Source organism: Hyla sarda, chromosome 9 (assembly GCF_029499605.1).
Source record: "Hyla sarda isolate aHylSar1 chromosome 9, aHylSar1.hap1, whole genome shotgun sequence".
Lineage (NCBI taxonomy): Eukaryota > Metazoa > Chordata > Amphibia > Anura > Hylidae > Hyla > Hyla sarda.
In genome coordinates, this window is record NC_079197.1 from 15,449,089 (window position 1) to 15,467,817 (window position 18,729).

Consider the following 18,729-nt stretch of genomic DNA (forward strand, 5'->3'; position numbering starts at 1 on the left):
ATATGAGGTCGGGATATGAGGTCGGGATATGAGGATGGAATAAGAGGGCGGGATATGAGGACGGGATATGAGGGCGGGATATGAGGTCGGGATATGAGGGCGGGATATGAGGTCGGGATATGAGGTCGGGATATGAGGGCGAGATATAAGGGCGGGATATTAGGGCGGGATATAAGGTCGGGATATGAGGTCGGGATTTGAGGGCGGGATATGAGGGCGGGATATGAGGGCGGGATATGAGGGCGAGATATGAGGGCGGGATATGAGGGCGGGATATGAGGGCGAGATATGAGGGCGGGATATGAGGGCGGGATATAAGGTCGGGATATGAGGACGGGATATAAGGTCGGGATATGAGGGCGGGATATAAGGTCGGGATATGAGGGCGGGATATAAGGTCGGGATATGAGGGCAGGATATAAGGTCGGGATATGAGGACAGGATATGAGGGCGGGATATGAGGTCGGGATATGAGGACAGGATATGAGGTCGGGATATGAGGGCGGGATATAATGTCGGGATATGAGGACGGGATCGCTTTTACTCTCCCACAATATTTAGGTCATAAGACCAGGCAACGTTGGGTATTCATCTAGTAATATATGATTTTCAGGCAATCCCTTTGTCTTACTCCTGCACAAGGCATAACACTTTGTATCAGTTTAGACTAGAGTGTTCTTTAAAGCCAGTGTTCAACCAATGTGCCTCCAGCTGTTGCAAAACTACAACCCCCAGAATGCCCAGACAGCCTTCAGCTGGAAGGGATAAGATTTTTAAATTGAAATAATTTACAAATCTGTATAACTTTCTGGTACAAATGGATAAGGAAACATTTTTTTCCCCTCCAGAGTACCCCTTTTAATCAGAAGAGTAACCCCACAGCTCCCCCCACAGGGGAACCGAAGCATTGCACTTACTAGAAACAATGGGCATGGTCCTGGTTCCGAAGCAAGAAATGCCAGACTCTAAAAGATGACGGTCCTGAACAGGGGGAATCGCTGTACCTTAGATCAGTGTTTCCCAACCAGGGTGCCTCCAGCTGTTGCAAAACTACAACTTCCTGCATGCTGGGAGTTGTAGTTTTGCAACAGCTGGAGGAATCCAAACAACTATTTAACGCAGAATACTGAAAAATTTCTATTTCAAGATTCCCTTGACAAAGTGCAAAGGCAGAAAGAAAAAGAGGGGCGCTCTCAGGTGTGCGGTTTCTAGGAAAAAAATGGACGGAACCACCCACCTAGTACTGGGTGTCACCCTTGGTCTACTGGGGTGGTCACGCAGAACAAACGAGACCCAGTGGCGGTGGTATGGTGGGTTGAATATGTGCAGTGTCCCTTTTCCGTATCCACAGGGGTACAGAAGTATAGAAGCAGAGTGAATGAAGAAAAGGAGGGAAAAGGATGGAGCGCTTGTGCTTGTAATGACGGCAGTCAGAACGCCACAGTAGCACAGGACAGTATTTATTTAAAAGATTTCGGACAACGAGTTTCGGCGCAGGCACGCGCCTTCCTCAGGTCCACAAAACAATCAAATTGGTGCGTCCTGGAGTATGCTGCTGTGCTTTTGGTGGCATGGTTTCGGCACAGGCACGCGCCTTCCTCAGGTCCACAAAACAATCAAATTGATGCGTCCTGACGTATGTTGCTGTGCTTTTGGTGGCATGGTTTCAGCGCAGGCACGCGCCTTCCTCAGGTCCACAAAACAATCAAATTGGTGCGTCCTGGGTTATGTTGCTGTGCTTTTGGTGGCATGGTTTCGGCACAGGCACGCGCCTTCCTCAGGTCCACAAAACAATCAAATTGATGCGTCCTGGGGTATGTTGCTGTGCTTTTGGTGGCATGGTTTCGGCACAGGCACGCACCTTCCTCAGGTCCACAAAACAATCAAATTGGTACGTCCTGGGTTATGTTGCTGTGCTTTTGGTGGCATGGTTTCGGCGCAGGCACGCGCCTTTCTCAGGTCCACAAAACAATCAAATTGGTGCGTCCTGGGGTATGTTGCTGTGCTTTTGGTGGCATGGTTTCGGCACAGGCACGCGCCTTCCTCAGGTCCACAAAACAATCAAATTGGTACGTCCTAGGTTATGTTGCTGTGCTTTTGGTGGCATGGTTTCGGCGCAGGCACGCGCCATCCTCAGGTCCACAAAACAATCAAATTGGTGCGTACTGGGGTATGTTGCTGTGCTTTTGGTGGCATGGTTTCGGCACAGGCACGCGCCTTTCTCAGGTCCACAAAACAATCAAATTGGTGCGTCCTGGGTTATGTTGCTGTGCATTTGGTGGCATGGTTTCGGCGCAGGCACGCGCCATCCTCAGGTCCACAAAACATGCCACCAAAAGCACAGCAACATACCCCAGGACGCACCAATTTGATTGTTTTGTGGACCTGAGGAAGGCGCGTGCCTGTGCCGAAACGTGCTGTCTGAAATCTTTTAAATAAATACCGTCCTGTGCTACCGTGGCGTTCTGGGTCCCGTCATTACAAGCAGAAGCGCTCCATCCTTTTCCCTCCTTTTCTTCATTCACTCCCCTTGACAAATAGGTGTGGTATCCGCAGTGATCAGCTGATCACCACCCCGGCTCCAATGTGGGAGGGGTCATCCCTTGATCTGTCACCGATTTCTCATAGAAAGTCTTGACTTGTCAGGTTATTGACTTAGAAAATGCAACTGTATATAAAACCACACAAAACACGTTGACGCATTTCTGTGACGTGGCCCTGGGAGATGCAGATCCTCCAGTTACATAAAAGAACTATAAGGATATGTTCACACAGGGCGGATTCACAGGCAGAACATCTGCAGCAAAGTGGATGGGATTTTTATATATCTCACCAATGAGCTGTGCAAAAAATTAAACATGCATAGGAAGTGACCTGCAATGCAGATTTTTAATTTCGCCGCTTGTCAATTCCTGCTGGAGCGACGGGCTGGATTTATTGCAGCAGTTTTTCTATAGTGATGTAAATGGGAAAGTCTGCAGTAAACCCGCTGGAACTGCGGATCAGATCCGATACATGTAACAGGATTCATGGGATGTGGATGGCATCAGAACTGATACATGTAACAAATCCCTCATCTTAAAGGGGTTATCCAGGAATTTTTTTTTTTATATATATATATCAACTGGCTCCAGAAAGTTAAACAGATTTGTAAATTACTTCTATTAAAAAATCTTAATCCTTTCAGTACTTATGAGCTTCTGAAGTTAAGGTTGTTCTTTTCTGTCTAAGTGCTCTCTGATGACACCTGTCTCGGGAAACGCCCAGTTTAGAAGCAAATCACCATAGCAAACCTCTTCTAAACTGGGCGGTTCCCGAGACAGGTGTCATCAGAGAGCACTTAGACAGAAAAGAACAACCTAAACTTCAGAAGCTCATAAGTACTGAAAGGATTAAGATTTTTTAATAGAAGTGATTTACAAATCTGTTTAACTTTCTGGAGCCAGTTGATATATAAAAAAAGTTTTTTCCTGGATAACCCCTTTAATGACTCTACTAAGAATTGCCCTTCAGGATTCCAGGAAAGTTGTATCATCTGCAGTCATTTGCACCCAACTTAGGCTGGGTTCACACTACGTTTTGTCCCATACGGGAGCGCATACGGCAGGGGGGAGCTAAAAGCTCGCGCTCCCGTATGTAACCGTATGCGCTCCCGTATGCCATTCACTTCAATGAGCCGACCGGAGTGAAACGTTCGGTCCGGTCGGCTCATTTTTGCGCCATATGCGCTTTTACAACCGGACCTAAAACTGTGGTCAACCACGGTTTTAGGTCCGGTTGTAAAAGCGCATACGGCGCAAAAATGAGCCGACCGGACCGAACGTTTCACTCCGGTCGGCTCATTGAAATGAATGACATACGGGAGCGCATACGGTCACATACGGGAGCGCGAGGTTTTAGCTCCCCCCTGCCGTATGCGCTCCCGTATGGGACAAAACGTAGTGTGGACCCAGCCTAAGGCTGCATACACACCACGTTTTTGCAATACAGTTCCTGTATCAGGTTTTGATGGAAAACGGATTCCTCAAAACCGGAATAAACTGTATCAAAACGTGTGTACAAATTTTAATCCGTATATGGCAGTGGTCTTCAACCTGCGGACCTCCAGATGTTGCAAAACTACAACTCCCAGCATGCCTGGACAGCCAACGGCTGTCCGGGCATGCTGGGAGTTGTAGTTTTGCAACATCTGGAGGTCCGCAAGTTGAAGACCACTGGTATACGGTTTGAAAAATGATGTCCGGTTGCATCGGTTTTTTAAGAAAAAAAAATATATATGTTTTTTACTTTTCACTCCATTATGAATAAAGTTTCACTTGTTTGGTTGAAATTCCAAGAAAAAAACAAACTGTGCAAAGTCAAAGACCGTATGGTGAAAACCGGATGGAACAGTACGCACATACAGTTCCCATTGACTCCCATGTTAAAAAAAAAACTTATATGGTTTAATACAGTTTTTCACCCGGACCAAAAACCGTGGTAGGCTACGGATTTGGGTACGGCAAAAAAAAAAAAAAAAGTGGACAAAACTGTACAAGACGCAAAACGGATGCAACCGGGGATGCATCTTTTGGCATATGGTTTTCAATGGAGAGTCAATGCGTACGGTTTTCAATACGGTTCCGTACGGTTTTCAAATTGAAAAGGTATACGGGAACTGTATTGCAAAAACGTGGTGTGAACCCAGCCTTATCCAGGTCTTTGGACAGGCCCTAGGAATAAGGCAGCGTTCACACCACGTTTTTACAATACAGTTCCCGTATACCTTTTCAATTTGAAAACCGTACGGAACCGTATTGAAAACCGTACGCATTGACTCTTCATTGAAAACCGTATGCCAAAAGATGCATCCGCTTACATCAGTTTTTCATCCTGTAAGGTTTTGTCAGTCTTTTTTCCCCGTACCCAAATCCGTAGCCTACCAGTTTTTGGTCCGGGTGAGAAACCGTATTAAACCGTATAAATTTTTTTTAAAACATGGGGGTCCATGGTAACCGTACAGAACTGTATGTGCGTACGGTTCCATCCAGTTTTCACCATACGGTTTTTGACTTTGCACAGTTTTTTACTTGGAATTTCAATCAAACAAGTGAAACTTTATTCATAATGGAGTGAAAAATTAAAAACATAATACAGTGGTCCCTCAACATACGATGGTAATTCGTTCCAAACGAGCCATCATTTGTCAAATCCATCGTATGTTGAGGGATTTGTGCAATGTAAAGTATAGGAAGCTGTACTCACCTGTCCCAGCCACTCGAGATGGTGACCCTGGGCCTCCGCTGGGCTCTCCGCTGTCTTCTCCGGTCCTCCGCTGTCTTCTCCGGTCCTCCGCTGTCTTCTCCGGTCCTCCGCTGTCTTCTCCGGTCCTCCGCTGTCTTCTCCGGGCCTCCGCTGTCTTCTCCGGGCCTCCGCTGTCTTCTCCGGGCCTCCGCTGTCTTCTCCGGTCCTCCGCTGTCTTCTCCGGTCCTCCGCTGTCTTCTCCGGTCCTCCGCTGTCTTCTCCGGTCCTCCGCTGTCTTCTCCGGTCCTCCGCTGTCTTCTCCGGTCCTCCGCAGTCTTCTCCGGTCCTCCGCAGTCTTCTCCGGTCCTCCGCTGTCTTCTCCGGTCCTCCGCTGTCTTCTCCGGTCCTCCGCTGTCTTCTCCGGTCCTCCGCTGTCTTCTCCGGTCCTCCGCTGTCTTCCCAAGGCCTTACTGGGCCTGCGTAGTGACGTCATTACGCCGCTGCGTACGCCATTCTTATTGGCGTCATCGGAGAGGGCCGAGAAGACACCGGAAGACCAGCGCTGGACCCGGAGGGCACCCCGGAGCATCGTGGAGGGGTAAGTAATACTTACCGCACCACACGGGGAACATTAAGCTGCTATCCGGCAGCAGCTTAAGCATTTGGCGCTGCCGGATAGCACTTAATGCGATGGCCCCAACATAAAAAAGCATCGTATGTCGATTTGATCATATGTCGGGGCCATCGTAGGTCGGGGGGGGGGGGGTCACTGTATGTTTTTCTTTAAAAAAAACGGATGCAACCAGACATCATTTTTCAAACCGTATACGGGTTAAAATTTGTACACACGTTTTGATAGTGTTTAGGCTGCATTCACACCACGTTTTGTACATACGGTTGCCGGATCCGGGGGAGGGGCAAACCAGGCGCTCCCGTACCCCGGACGGATCAGCCCGTGACTCCATTTACTTTAATGATACGACTGGAGTCAAACGGTGACTGCGGTCGGCTAAGATTTGACCCGTATACGGTTTCCTGACCAGACATAAAACCGTAGTATACTACGGTTTTAGGTCGGGACCAAAACTGCATACGGGTCAAATCTGAGATAACCGCAGTCACCGTTTGACTCCAGTCGGATCATTAAAGTAAATGGAGTCACGGGCTGATCCGTCCGGGGTACGGGAGCGCCTGGTTTGCCCCTCCCCCCGCCGGATCCGGCAACCGTATGTACAAAACGTGGTGTGAATGCAGCCTAGTCAGGTTTTGAGGAATCCGTTTTTCATCAAAAACCTGATACAGGAACTGTATTGCAAAATCGTGGTGTGAACGCAGCCTTTACCAGCTCTTAGGACAGGCCCTAGGAATAACACAGCAGATGGGGATCCTTACAAGGAACCAGAAACCTCTTCCAAAAATGTCTCTAAAAAGTGGAGGAGGGAGTCAGGAGACTTTCCTAAAAAGAGAAAGAAGTTGAGGTTTGCGGCAGACATGGCAGGACCCCGGCAGAGGAGAGGAGTGCAGCCCCCCGCCTCCGGGGCGCCCCCTGTCCCCTCCTCCCGGTCACTCCCCGTCTCCTCTGACACGTCCTCCCCGGTGTTCCTGCATGGCTCCTGCTCTGGTTCTGCTGCTTCTCCCGGGCCTGCTCCTGGCCCCGGTGCTCGGTGATGATTCGCCGCCTCCTCCTTCCCTGGTCATTGCGCTTCTTGCTCGGAACGCCGCACATGCGCTGCCCTACAGCCTGGGGGCGCTAGAGAGGCTGCACTACCCTAAGGAGAGGATCTCTATCTGGTGAGTGAGATCTGGGGGGAAAGAATGGGGGGCTTTGGTATTATAAGGGGGGTAGAATGGGGCTTTGGTATTATAAGGGGGGTAGAATGGGGCTTTGGTATTATAAGGGGGGTAGAATGGGGCTTTGGTATTATAAGGGGGGTAGAATGGGGGCTTTGGTATTACTAGGGGAGGGGAGGGAGGAAGAATGGGGGCTTTGGTATTACTAGGGGGGGGGAGAATGGGGGCTTTGGTATTACTGGGGGGGGGAGAATGGGGGCTTTGGTATTACTGGGGGGGGGGAGAATGGGGGCTTTGGTATTACTAGGGGGGGGGGAGAATGGGGGCTTTGGTATTACTGGGGGGGGGAATGGGGGCTTTGGTATTACTGGGGGGGGGGGAGAATGGGGGCTTTGGTATTACTAGGGGGGTAGAATGGGGGGGGGCTTTGGTATAACTAGGGGGTAGAATAGGGGGGGGGGGCTTGGTATCACTGATGTAACCCCTAGTCCAGTGTTTCCCAACCAGGGTGCCTCCAGCTGTTGCAAAACTATGCATCCGGGCATGCTGGGAGTTGTAGTTTTGCAACAGCTGGAGGCACCCTGTTTGGGAAACACTGCCCTAGTCTGACACACTAGTTCTACATGGCGACTTTGGTCACGTGACATCCTGTAAATAAATAAATTACAAGCTATCACTTCGGTGACTGTGACCAAACTGTCGTTAGTCACAGATCTTGTTACGGATTTTGTTATCCGTTAACTAAATCTGTGGCAGAATCCAGATTTCTGCAGCAGATTTGCAAATCTACAGGCGGATCAGTCCAATGCTGCAACACGACCCAGATTGGAAAAAATTCACGCCGTGGTTTATACCCGTGCTCGCCGACAACTGCAGAACTACAACGCCCAGCATGCCTAGACAGTCTACAGTCATCCGGGCACACTGGGCATTGCAGTTTTGCCACCGCCAGAAAGCGACTGGTTGGAGACCTCTGCTTTATACTTGTCGCTGTGTGAACAAACCCCTAGATGGGGGTTGCAGATTCTTTTGTTTGTGCCCTAGGCCAGTGGTCTCCAAACTGTGGCCCTCCAGCTGTTGGAGAACTACTAGTCCCGGCAAGCCACGTTGCTCTTCAGCTGTTGCAGAACTACAACTTCCAGCATGCCCGGACAGCCGTTGGCTGTCCGGGCATGCTGGAAGTTGTAGTTTTGCAACAGCTGGAGGGCCACAGTTTGGAGACCACTGAACCTAGCCCAATAGGCTACTACAAAGCGACAATGTAAGTTGCGCCCTTTTCTGCAGACTAAGGGTCCGTTCACACTACGAAAATTCCATAGGGTGAACTGACCCAGTGTTAACAGCGCAACGTTGCGATCGTATGTTGTGCGGCCGCATGTTGGAAATCCTACCTTGTTGCCCACAACTTGCCGCCTACGAGAGGCACGTGACAGCAAGTCGCACGTATATTTTTTGGGTTGCGCCAACCAAAGTTGTCAAGTAGCCCCAATTTTACAGATCATATATTTAAAGAAATAGGTCACGTTTGGCGAGGTTTTTCCCAGATTTGCGCTCATTGTAGTCTAGAGGCTGCGACGGGGTAGATCGCATTTGCAATTCATTGGGCAGGCAATAAAATCGTGCAGTGCGTGGACCCCGTTCACATGGCATTTGGGGGCGTACACTCGGTATACGTCAGTAAAACGGCAAAGCGGTATGCTGACATATACTGCGGCGTATACGATTTTGGGTCTCGCACTGTGACCATATACATCTGGTAATGGACCGAGGGTCGCGCACAGTGACCATATACGTCTGGTAATGGACCGAGGGTCCCGCACTGTGACCATATATGTCTGGTAATAGACCGATTGTAGTCACTATGGGGGAGATTTATCAAAATTTCTCTCAACCAATCAGATCGCTGCTTTCATTATTTTTTTTTTTCTATAAAAAAAAAAAACTCTGATCCGATTGGTTTCTATGGGCAACTGAACCTACACAGATTTTGATAAATCTCCCTCTAATAGGGAGATTTGTAAAAACCTGCATAGAGGAAGAGTGGAGCAGTTGCCCATAGCAACCAATCAGATCGCTGCTTTCATTTTTAAAAAGGCCTCTGAAAAATGAAAGAAGCGATTTGATTGGTCGCTCTGGGCAACTGCTCCACTCTTCCTCTACACAGGTTTTTTATATATCTTTTCCTATGTGTCTACATTCAGTGCATGTAACTCAGTGTTTCCCAACCAAGGTGCCTCCTGCTGTTGCAAAACTACAACTCCCAGCATGCCCGGACAGCCAACAGGAATTGTAGTGTTGCAACAGCAGGAGGCATACTGGTTCGGAAACACTGATGTAACTCAGTATTGCAGTATACAGCTGTATACTTTTTTTGCCGATATGCCACCATATACCACAAATGTGGAATTGTCTAATAACCAGCACCCCCTATAGAGGAAAATACCAGAACGCTGGCTGCGCTGATGGAACTTTGTATATATATATATATATATATATATATATGTGTAGATGTGTGTGTGTGTATATATATATATATATATATATATATATATATATATATATATAGTATTGCAACTTAGCGCAATTCACATCCATGGAATGGCGCTGCAATACCACACACAACCTGAGGACATGAGTGGCGCTGTTAGCAGCGTTCTTTTTTTTTCTTAAGAAATCAGCTCTGTTTTTCTAATCCTGCTGTTATAACGGTTGAAGTTGTTGTTATAGTGGGTATATTGGTTTTCCAGGATCTGATATAGACTGCTGGGGTTGTATTATTTTTTTATTTTTGTCTTCTTTTTCCTAGGTGTGTGACCGACCACAATGAGGACGCGACGCTGGATGTGTTGCGGCAGTGGCTGGAGTCGGTGCGTCCGTTGTATCACTCAGTGGTGTGGCGAGTCCAGGAAGCGCCCAGGTGAGGGATGCCGCACGCTCCAGCTTGTTCTGTCACCCTAAGGCGGATTAGTGTCATATTTAGTCCCCAGCAGAGGGGGGAGCTGTGGGATTCTCCAAATTCCTGCCTAGAACACAGAACTTCCCTCCTTGTCTTTAAGGCGTCTTATTTCAATTATAAAGTAGTTTCCTTGATATGTCTGGGAAAGCTGGGTAACAACCAAAATGGCCGACAGCGCAGCATCGTCTGCTGAATGACAGATCTGCCCAGCTTGCTCATCAGGATCCTTGGGAAAGCTGTATGGCAACCATGTTGGTGACACTAGACCCGCCCACTTTTATCATGGGGTGAGGAATTTAACCCCTTGGGGACCAAGCCCATTTTGACCTTGAGGACCAGGACAATTCTATTTTTGCATTTTCTTTTTTTCCTAAAATCCATAACTCTTTTATATTTCCATCTACAGACCCGTATAAGGGCTTGTTTTTTGTGTGACCAATTGTACTTTGTAATGAAAATTTTTTTAGGGAGGAAATTTAAATTAAAACCCCAATTTTGCACATTTTGGAAGGTTTTGTTTTCACACTGTACACTTTATGGTAAAAATGACGTGTGTTCTTTATTCTGTGGGTCAGTATGATTAAAATGATACCCATGGCTAGATACTTTTATATTTTTGTACCGCTTAAAAAAATCTCAAACTTTTTGTACAAAATCAGTCATATCAAATCGCCCTATTTTGACCACCTATAACTTTTTTTCATTTTTCCATAGGAGACTATTTATAGCAATCCTTTGATTTATAATACTGATCAGTGCTATGCATAGGGCATATCACTGATCAGTATTATCAGCTATCATCTGCTGTGGTCTGCTCGATCTCAGACCAGAGCAGAAGACGGTGGGAGACGGCCGGAGGCAGGTGAGGGGACCTCCGGCCGCCATTACAGATTATCAGATTCCCGCGGCAGCGTTGCGGGCGATCCGATAATCTATTTTAACATGCGCATTGCCGCAGATGCCGTGATCTGTATTGATCACAGCATCTGAGGGGTTAATGGTGGACATCTGCACGATCGCGGATATCGGCCAATACCGGCGGGTCCCCGGCTGCTGATAGCAACTGTGACCTGCAGAGTATGACGCAAGCACTGCTTCGATGTTCGCGGTCATACACAGGACATAAATGTATGTCCTGGTGCGCTAAGTACAGCCGCATCAGGACGTACATTTATGTCTGTGGTCGTTAAGGGGTTAAAGGGGTTCTCTTTATTGAACCTGGGGAAACCTGGCTGTACGGCCCCTTCATACTGCGGAAAGTTCCGTGCGAGGCAGGCACAGGAAACACTGGTCTATGGGTACATTTACACATCCTGATCTTCTGCAAGCAGAAAATCTGCAGCAAATTACATTGACTTCAATGGGGTTTTCTATGGCGGATGATCCGCTTGTGAACGTGCCTATAGACCAGTGTTTCCCAACCAGCATGCCTCCAGCTGTTGCAAAACTACAACTCCCAGAATGCCCAGACAGCCATGCAGATGGCTGAGCGAGTGGTTCTGATGCTTGGTTGTCCAACTTTCTTGCGGCAGGCAGAGCCGCGCCCCCCATCAAAAGGGCGCTCTAGGCGGCTGCCTACTTTTCCTATAGGTAGAGCCGGCCCTAGGTGTGAACAGGACACCTGTATAACCTTTTCTCTGATTTTGCGTCCTCTATGATCTCCAGATGGTATCCTGAAGAGACCGGCCCCAAAGAGTGGCCCAAGGAGCGCTATGAACACGTGATGAATCTCAGGCAGGAGGCGTTGGACTATGCCAGAGAGAATAAAGCCGACTATATAATGGTAAGGTGGTAACCAATAGGGTGTAGGCATATGAGTTTAGTGAGGTCAACTTTAGCACCAGTAGGGCAGCCGTTGGGACCCCCGCGATCTCCTGCCCGGCACCAAGGCATTCTGAACAATTACGCTGGTTTTGTGCATCTATGGTCATGACGTCATGCCCCCTCCATTCATGCCTATGGTAGCTGTCAGCCGCCACACCCCCTCCCATGGACATGAATGGAGGGGAGGTGACATCATACAGGGGTCAGAACGCTTTGGATAGGGGAGTATTCCAGTGTTAGCATAGAAAATAACACGGTGCTGGATCCCAGAATAAAAAAGCCATACTTACCTATTCCCGGTCTCCTACAGCTCCAGTTCGGTCCCTTGATCTTCTGCCTTCTTCCTTGGAGCTTGGAGTAAGACCTGCCAGCTCAGCCAATCAGTGACTGAGACAGAACGCAGAGGAAGCCAGTGATTGGCAGGTCCTGCACTGAGCACACGTCTTGGAAGCAGAATGAAGAGAGAAGATCGGGGGACTGGATAGAGGTAAACGGAAGCTGCAGGGGAATGGGGATAGGTAAGTATGCATTATTATTATTTTTTTTTTTTTATGGTAGCGCTGGAATACGCCTTTAAGGGTGTGGTTTAGAGGTTCTGCAGCAGCTGGGGTGATAGCTCCCTCAGCTGCTGCAGAAGGGGGGGGGGCTTCTTCATCATCATCATTCACTGATGGATGTGATATATGTTCCCCTAGCTGCTGCAGAACCTCATTAACTGTTTCTTGGTTAAAGAAAGAGTTGAGTGTAAAAAGCACCATAGTGATCACTACTATATACTATATGATGTTTATAATACAGTATATACCAGTGTTTACCAACCAGGGTTCCTCCAGCTGTTGCAAAACTACAAATCCCAGCATGCCTGGACATCGGATTTAAAAGCTTTCGAAGAATAAAAAAAAAAAACAGCAAATTTCTTTAAAAAAACAGCGCCACTCCTTGTCCTCAGGACATGTGTGGTACTGCAACTTGTCTGCATTTACGTAAACAGAACTGAGCTGCAATACCACAGGCAACCTGAGGACAAGAGTGGCGCTGTTTTAAAAAAAAAAAGAAATACGTTATCCTGGTTGACAAACACTGCAGTACAGTCTAACTCAATCTCTTTTACAGTACACGGACGCGGACAACGTCCTGACCAACGATCAGACGGTGCAGTTGCTGATGGCGAAGAATAAGACCTTGGTGGCGCCAATGTTGGACGCCCAGACGGGATTCTCTAACTTTTGGTGTGGGATGACTCCGCAGGTATGTGACCAATAAGGGGAAGGTTTTTTTTTATTTGCCCCCGCTGGGCAGCCTGTTCTCTGTGCCAGCCCAGATTTGGACAGACCTGGTATCAGGGGGTCTCCGGAGCCTGTCCGTGATGTCACCATCCTCCAGTAGTGATGTCATTAACTCTTCACCTTCCTATCTTCAGGGCTTTTATCGCAGGACGGCTGATTATTACCCCACGAGGAACCGTCAGCGGGTCGGGTGCTTCGCTGTCCCCATGGTGCACGCCACCTTCCTGCTGGACCTGCGCAGGGAGGAGAGCAACAAGCTGGCATTTTACCCCCCTCATCCCGACTACAGCTGGACCTTTGATGACATCATTGTTTTTGCGTATTCGTGTCTGGCGTCACGTATGTACAGAGAGACATCAGACTCTTCGCTCTAGTGCAGTGTTTCCCAACCAGGGCGCCTCCAGCTGTTGCACAACTACAACTCCCAGCATGCCCGCACAGCCTACGGCTGTGCGGGCATACTGGGAGTTGTAGTTGTGCAACAGCTGGAGGCACCTTGGTTGGGAAACACTGATCTAGAGTTTGACTGTTTTCAATGGTCGTAACATTTCTTTGTTTTAGGCGTTCAGGGCTATGTGTGCAATGACATTCGCTTTGGTTACATCAATGTACCGCCCCTACCGCAGCATGACCTGGAGGATGACAAGCTGAATTTTGTCCACCTTATGCTGGAAGCTATGGGTGAGCATTGACATGTGGACAGAAACTCCAATAATGTAATGTATGTACACAGTGACCCCCACCAGCAGAATAGTGAGTACAGCTCTGGAGTATAATACAGGATATAACTCAGGATCAGTACAGGATAAGTAATGTAATGTATGTACACAGTGACCTCACCAGCAGAATAGTGAGTACAGCTCTGGAGTATAATACAGGATATAACTCAGGATCAGTACAGGATAAGTAATGTAATGTATGTACACAGTGACCCCACCAGCAGAATAGTGAGTACAGCTCTGGAGTATAATACAGGATATAACTCAGGATCAGTACAGGATAAGTAATGTAATGTATGTACACAGTGACCTCCCCAGCAGATTAGTGAGTACAGCTCTGGAGTATAATACAGGATATAACTCAGGATCAGTACAGGATAAGTAATGTATGTACACAGTGACCTCACCAGCAGAATAGTGAGTACAGCTCTGGAGTATAATACAGGATATAACTCAGGATCAGTAATGTAATGTATGTACACAGTGACCTCACCAGCAGAATAGTGAGTACAGCTCTGGAGTATAATACAGGATATAACTCAGGATCAGTACAGGATAAGTAATGTAATGTATGTACACAGTGACCTCACCAGCAGAATAGTGAGTACAGCTCTGGAGTATAATACAGGATATAACTCAGGATCAGTACAGGATAAGTAATGTAATGTATGTACACAGTGACCTCCCCAGCAGAATAGTGAGTACAGCTCTGGAGTATAATACAGGATATAACTCAGGATCAGTACAGGATAAGTAATGTATGTACACAGTGACCCCACCAGCAGAATAGTGAGTACAGCTCTGGGGTATAATACAGGATATAACTCAGGATCAGTACAGGATAAGTAATGTAATGTATGTACACAGTGACCTCACCAGCAGAATAGTGAATGCAGCTCTGGAGTATAATACAGGATGAACAATGTATTGAACAGGTAAGGAAACAATGCAGATTACACATTGGAATATAAATCAGGTATGACACATAGAAAAAGGATGCAATACAGAGGTAACATACCACATATTGTTCCAATCCCAGCCGAGCTACATCTGTGGCCAATATGTAAAGTCTTTCATGTCTGTAGTTAGGGGCAGGGGGGGATGGGCAGTAGTTGGAATTTTGCAAAAAATAAATAAATTCAATACCGATCACCTTCACTATGGAATTTATGTCTGGAATATTCCTATTGCTTAACATTTGGTGATGACCGTGGCTGCCTGTCTTATATTAACCTTTTGCTTTCTGTGTTACAGTGGAAGGCTTCCCATTCAACACTTCCCAATATGTGTCTCCGCCAGAAAAGCATCCTGACAAAATGGGATTCGATGAGGTTTGTTTTCAAGTGCGCGCTGCACCTTCTTTCCCGTCAGCATAGCCATACGAGGGGTTGTTATTAATGTGGAACGAGCTGTGCTTTTAATGGTACCCTATAATGCAGTGTGTTTCAAGCTGTAGCAAAACTACAACTCCCGGCATGCTCGGACATGCTGAGAGTTGTAGTTTTGCAACAGCTGAAGGTGTTCACTGGGAGGGATTCTCCTCCATTGTCATGCAGCTTAGATGCCTCGGTGGCTGTTGACTGCAGCATCTAAGCGGTTAATTGTCTGGGATCAAAATTATCTCTGATCCCAGTGACTGCAGATGGGTGTCGGCTGTAGATAGCAGCTGTGCTCATCCTGGATGGAGTTGATTTAGCCCTTGTTCACTCTGCGGAATTTCCAAGCGGAATCCGGTGGAATAGTTGTGCTCGCAAATTCGGCTGCTGCAGAGTCCCATTGTTTTCTTGGGATTCTGCTGCACCGTGAACATAGCGGAATTTCTGCGGCGGAAACATCTTCTGCGCAAATTCCAACTTCAGCCTCCACAGAAAGAATGGACATGTAGGAATCCATTTGGAAATGCATTGATGTCTACAGAGACTGCAGATTTCCGAGTGGTCCTATCGAGCCTGCTGTCTGCAGAATGTTCACCTGGAGATTTTCCGGGCAGACATTCCGCCATGTGAAGATACCTTAACCCTTATTAGGACTCATGCATACTTTGGAAATTCCATAGTGGTACTCTCGAAGTGCATCTGGATTCCTCCGAAACAATTAACATGTTCATTCTATTGATGAATTCCACCCGGAACTGGATTGGAGGCAAGGGGACGGCACTTAAAGAAAATGTCCAGTGCTAAGCAACTTATCCCCTAGGATACGGGATAAATGTCTGATCGCGGGGGTCCGACCACTGGGACTCCCTTCGATTTCCTGTACGGGGCCCCAGCTCGGCGCTGCTAGAGCACGTTTTGTACCCGGCAGGTCAGCTGGTACAAATGCACCCACTCCATTAAAGGGGTACTCCGGTGCTTACACATCTTATCCCCTATCCAAAGGATAGGGGATAAGATGCCTGATCGCGGGAGTCCTGCAGCTGGGGACACCCGTGATCATGCACGCGGCACCCCGTTTGTAATCAGTCCCCGGAGCGTGGTCGCTCCGGGTCTGATTACGGTCAACCGCAGGGCCGGCGGCGTGTGACGTCACGCTCCGCCCCTCAATGCAAGCCTACGGGAGGGGGCATGATAGCTGCGGGACTCTCGCGATCAGGCATCTTATCCCCTATCCTTTGGATAGGGGATAAGATGTGTAAGCACCGGAGTACCCCTTTAATCTCTATTGGAGAGGTGGAGACACAGCGTTCCTGTGACTCCGCCTCTCCCATAAAGATAAATGGAGGGGGCGTGTTTGTACCAGCTGACCTGCTGTGTGTGTGTGTGTGTGAAACGTCACACACAGCAGCTCAGCCGGATCCGAATCGGGGCCCCGTACGGGATAGGGGAAAATTACTTTGCACTGGACATCATCTTTAATGCTTGTGCGACCATTAAGCACTGATAGGTTGCTGCAAGTGGAATTCCGCTCTAAACAATTCTGAGCTGAATTTCCGTCATGTGCATGAGCCCTTAGGGCCCATTTACACTACAGAATCTCTGGGCGAAGACACCATGGGCAGAAGTTGCCAACCGAACAAGCGCTAGAACTGCCTCCATAGACTGCTATGTATTTCCGAGCAGATTCTGCCGAAAGAATGGACACGGTCATTGTTTTGGCAGAGTCTGGGATCCTCAATTTCCATGGCGAAATGTCCGACGTGGAATTTTATAGTGTGGATAGTGCAGCAGAATTCCATTGAAAACAATCTATCCGTCTATTGCCTTCCCACAACCCCCTCTGCTTCTGTCTGCTTTAGGTATTCCTTATAAATCTTCTCCGTCGCCCTGAACGCCGTGAGAGAATGCTGCGCTCCCTGTATGAACAAGAGATATCTTGCCGCGTGCTGGACGCAGTGGATGGAAGGTAACCTGTTTACGGGATCAACTTCATTGCTTTGTAGGGATTTATGGGGTACTCTGCCAGAAAACATCTTATCCCCTATCCAAAGGATAGGGGATAAGAGGTCTAATCGCGGGGGTCCGGCTGCTGGGGACCCCCGCGATCTCCTCTGCGGCACCCCTCGGAGACTACAGCCGCCACGCCTCCTCCATTTATGTCTTTAGGAGAAGGCGTGACAGCTACTTACTAGCCATTACGCCCCCTCCATTTATGTCTTTAGGAGGAGGCGTGACAGCTACGTACTAGCTGTCACGCCCCCTTCATTTATGTATTTAGGAGGAGGCGTGACAGCTACGTACTAGCTGTCACGCCCCCTTCATTTATGTCTTTAGGAGGAGGCGTGACAGCTACATACTAGCCGTCACGCCTCTTTCCATAGACGTTTATGTAGGGGGCGTGGCGTTACGTCACAAACACTGGAGCGCCATGCTTCTGTGTTCCGGATACCGCTTCTGCCAGCCCAGAGATCGTGCGGGTCCCCAGCAGCGGGCCCCCACGATCAAATATCTTATCCCCTAACCATAGGATAGGATAAGATGTTTTCCGGCGGAGTACCCCTTCAAACATGGAAATACGAGCAACGGGGAGAGAACTGCCTATATGTGATAATTCCCCCCCCCCCCCCCCAAAAAAAAAAAAAAGTTTTCAGAAACAAACTGCATAACGTATAGGACAGTGGTCTGCAACCTGCGGACCTCCAGATGTTGCAAAACTACAACTCCCAGCATGCCCGGACAGCCAACGGCTGTCCGGGCATGCTGGGAGTTGTAGTTTTGCAACATCTGGAGGTCCGCAGGTTGAAGACCACTGGTATTGGATTGGTAGAAGTTGCTATGGCCTTCTGTGACCATATAAAACCATAGACTGCAGACTGAGTATACAGGTCACTGAACTGGGACACCTATTCTTAATAAGTTGTGATTGGGGGAGGGGGGGTACATTATTTCTTAAAATAAGCTGCTGCAGAACCTCTTAAAGATTCCTGTCTGCCATTAATTCATATAATTTTCTATTGAAGCTTAAAGAAACAAAAAAAAATACGTGTATTCCTAAATGACATCTTGCGGGGTGATTGGAGGCCTCTGGATACGTTCATTTTACGCACTTGTACATACACCACATATGTTCACAAAACAAGGTGTGCGGCAGAATCCCATGCCCGGATGTTTTAGGTTTCCTTACAGTGCGTTCTCCTTGTTTGATCTCCCACAGGGCTCTGAACAGCAGCGACATCAAGCGCTTGGGGGTGAACCTTCTGCCTGGATTCTACGATCCGTTCTCGGGCCGGACCCTCACAAAGGGGGAGGTGGGCTGTTTCCTCAGCCACTTTAAAATCTGGCAGGAGGTAAAGTCTTAACGCCTCGTCTGAGACATTGCAATACATATTCATAACACGGAGAGGGCCCAGTAAGGCTCTGGTCACATCACCATCACGTGCCAGATCCATCTAAACCAGAGGTCTCCAAACTGTGGCCCTCCAGATGTTGCAAAACTACAACTTCCAGCATGCCCGGACAGTCTAGGAGTTGTAGTTTTGCAACTTTCGGAGGTC

General features: G+C 48.0%; 1 protein-coding gene across 2 annotated transcripts in view; it reads left to right on the forward strand.

Moving 5' to 3' along the window:
• Positions 1-18,729, forward strand: part of CERCAM (cerebral endothelial cell adhesion molecule) — a 63,263-nt gene that overhangs the window by 36,480 nt on the left and 8,054 nt on the right. The window contains exons 1-9 of one of the 2 annotated variants that reach the window (XM_056537746.1): positions 6,714-7,014; positions 9,821-9,931; positions 11,636-11,753; positions 12,908-13,042; positions 13,215-13,419; positions 13,642-13,761; positions 15,054-15,130; positions 17,035-17,141; positions 18,390-18,522. In XM_056537746.1, the coding sequence (XP_056393721.1) occupies positions 6,830-7,014; positions 9,821-9,931; positions 11,636-11,753; positions 12,908-13,042; positions 13,215-13,419; positions 13,642-13,761; positions 15,054-15,130; positions 17,035-17,141; positions 18,390-18,522 (1,191 nt within the window). In that variant the 5' untranslated portion in view covers positions 6,714-6,829. Of the gene's footprint in view, positions 1-6,713; positions 7,015-9,820; positions 9,932-11,635; positions 11,754-12,907; positions 13,043-13,214; positions 13,420-13,641; positions 13,762-15,053; positions 15,131-17,034; positions 17,142-18,389; positions 18,523-18,729 lie in introns of those variants that run through there. The other variant, XM_056537747.1, reaches the window with a different exon arrangement.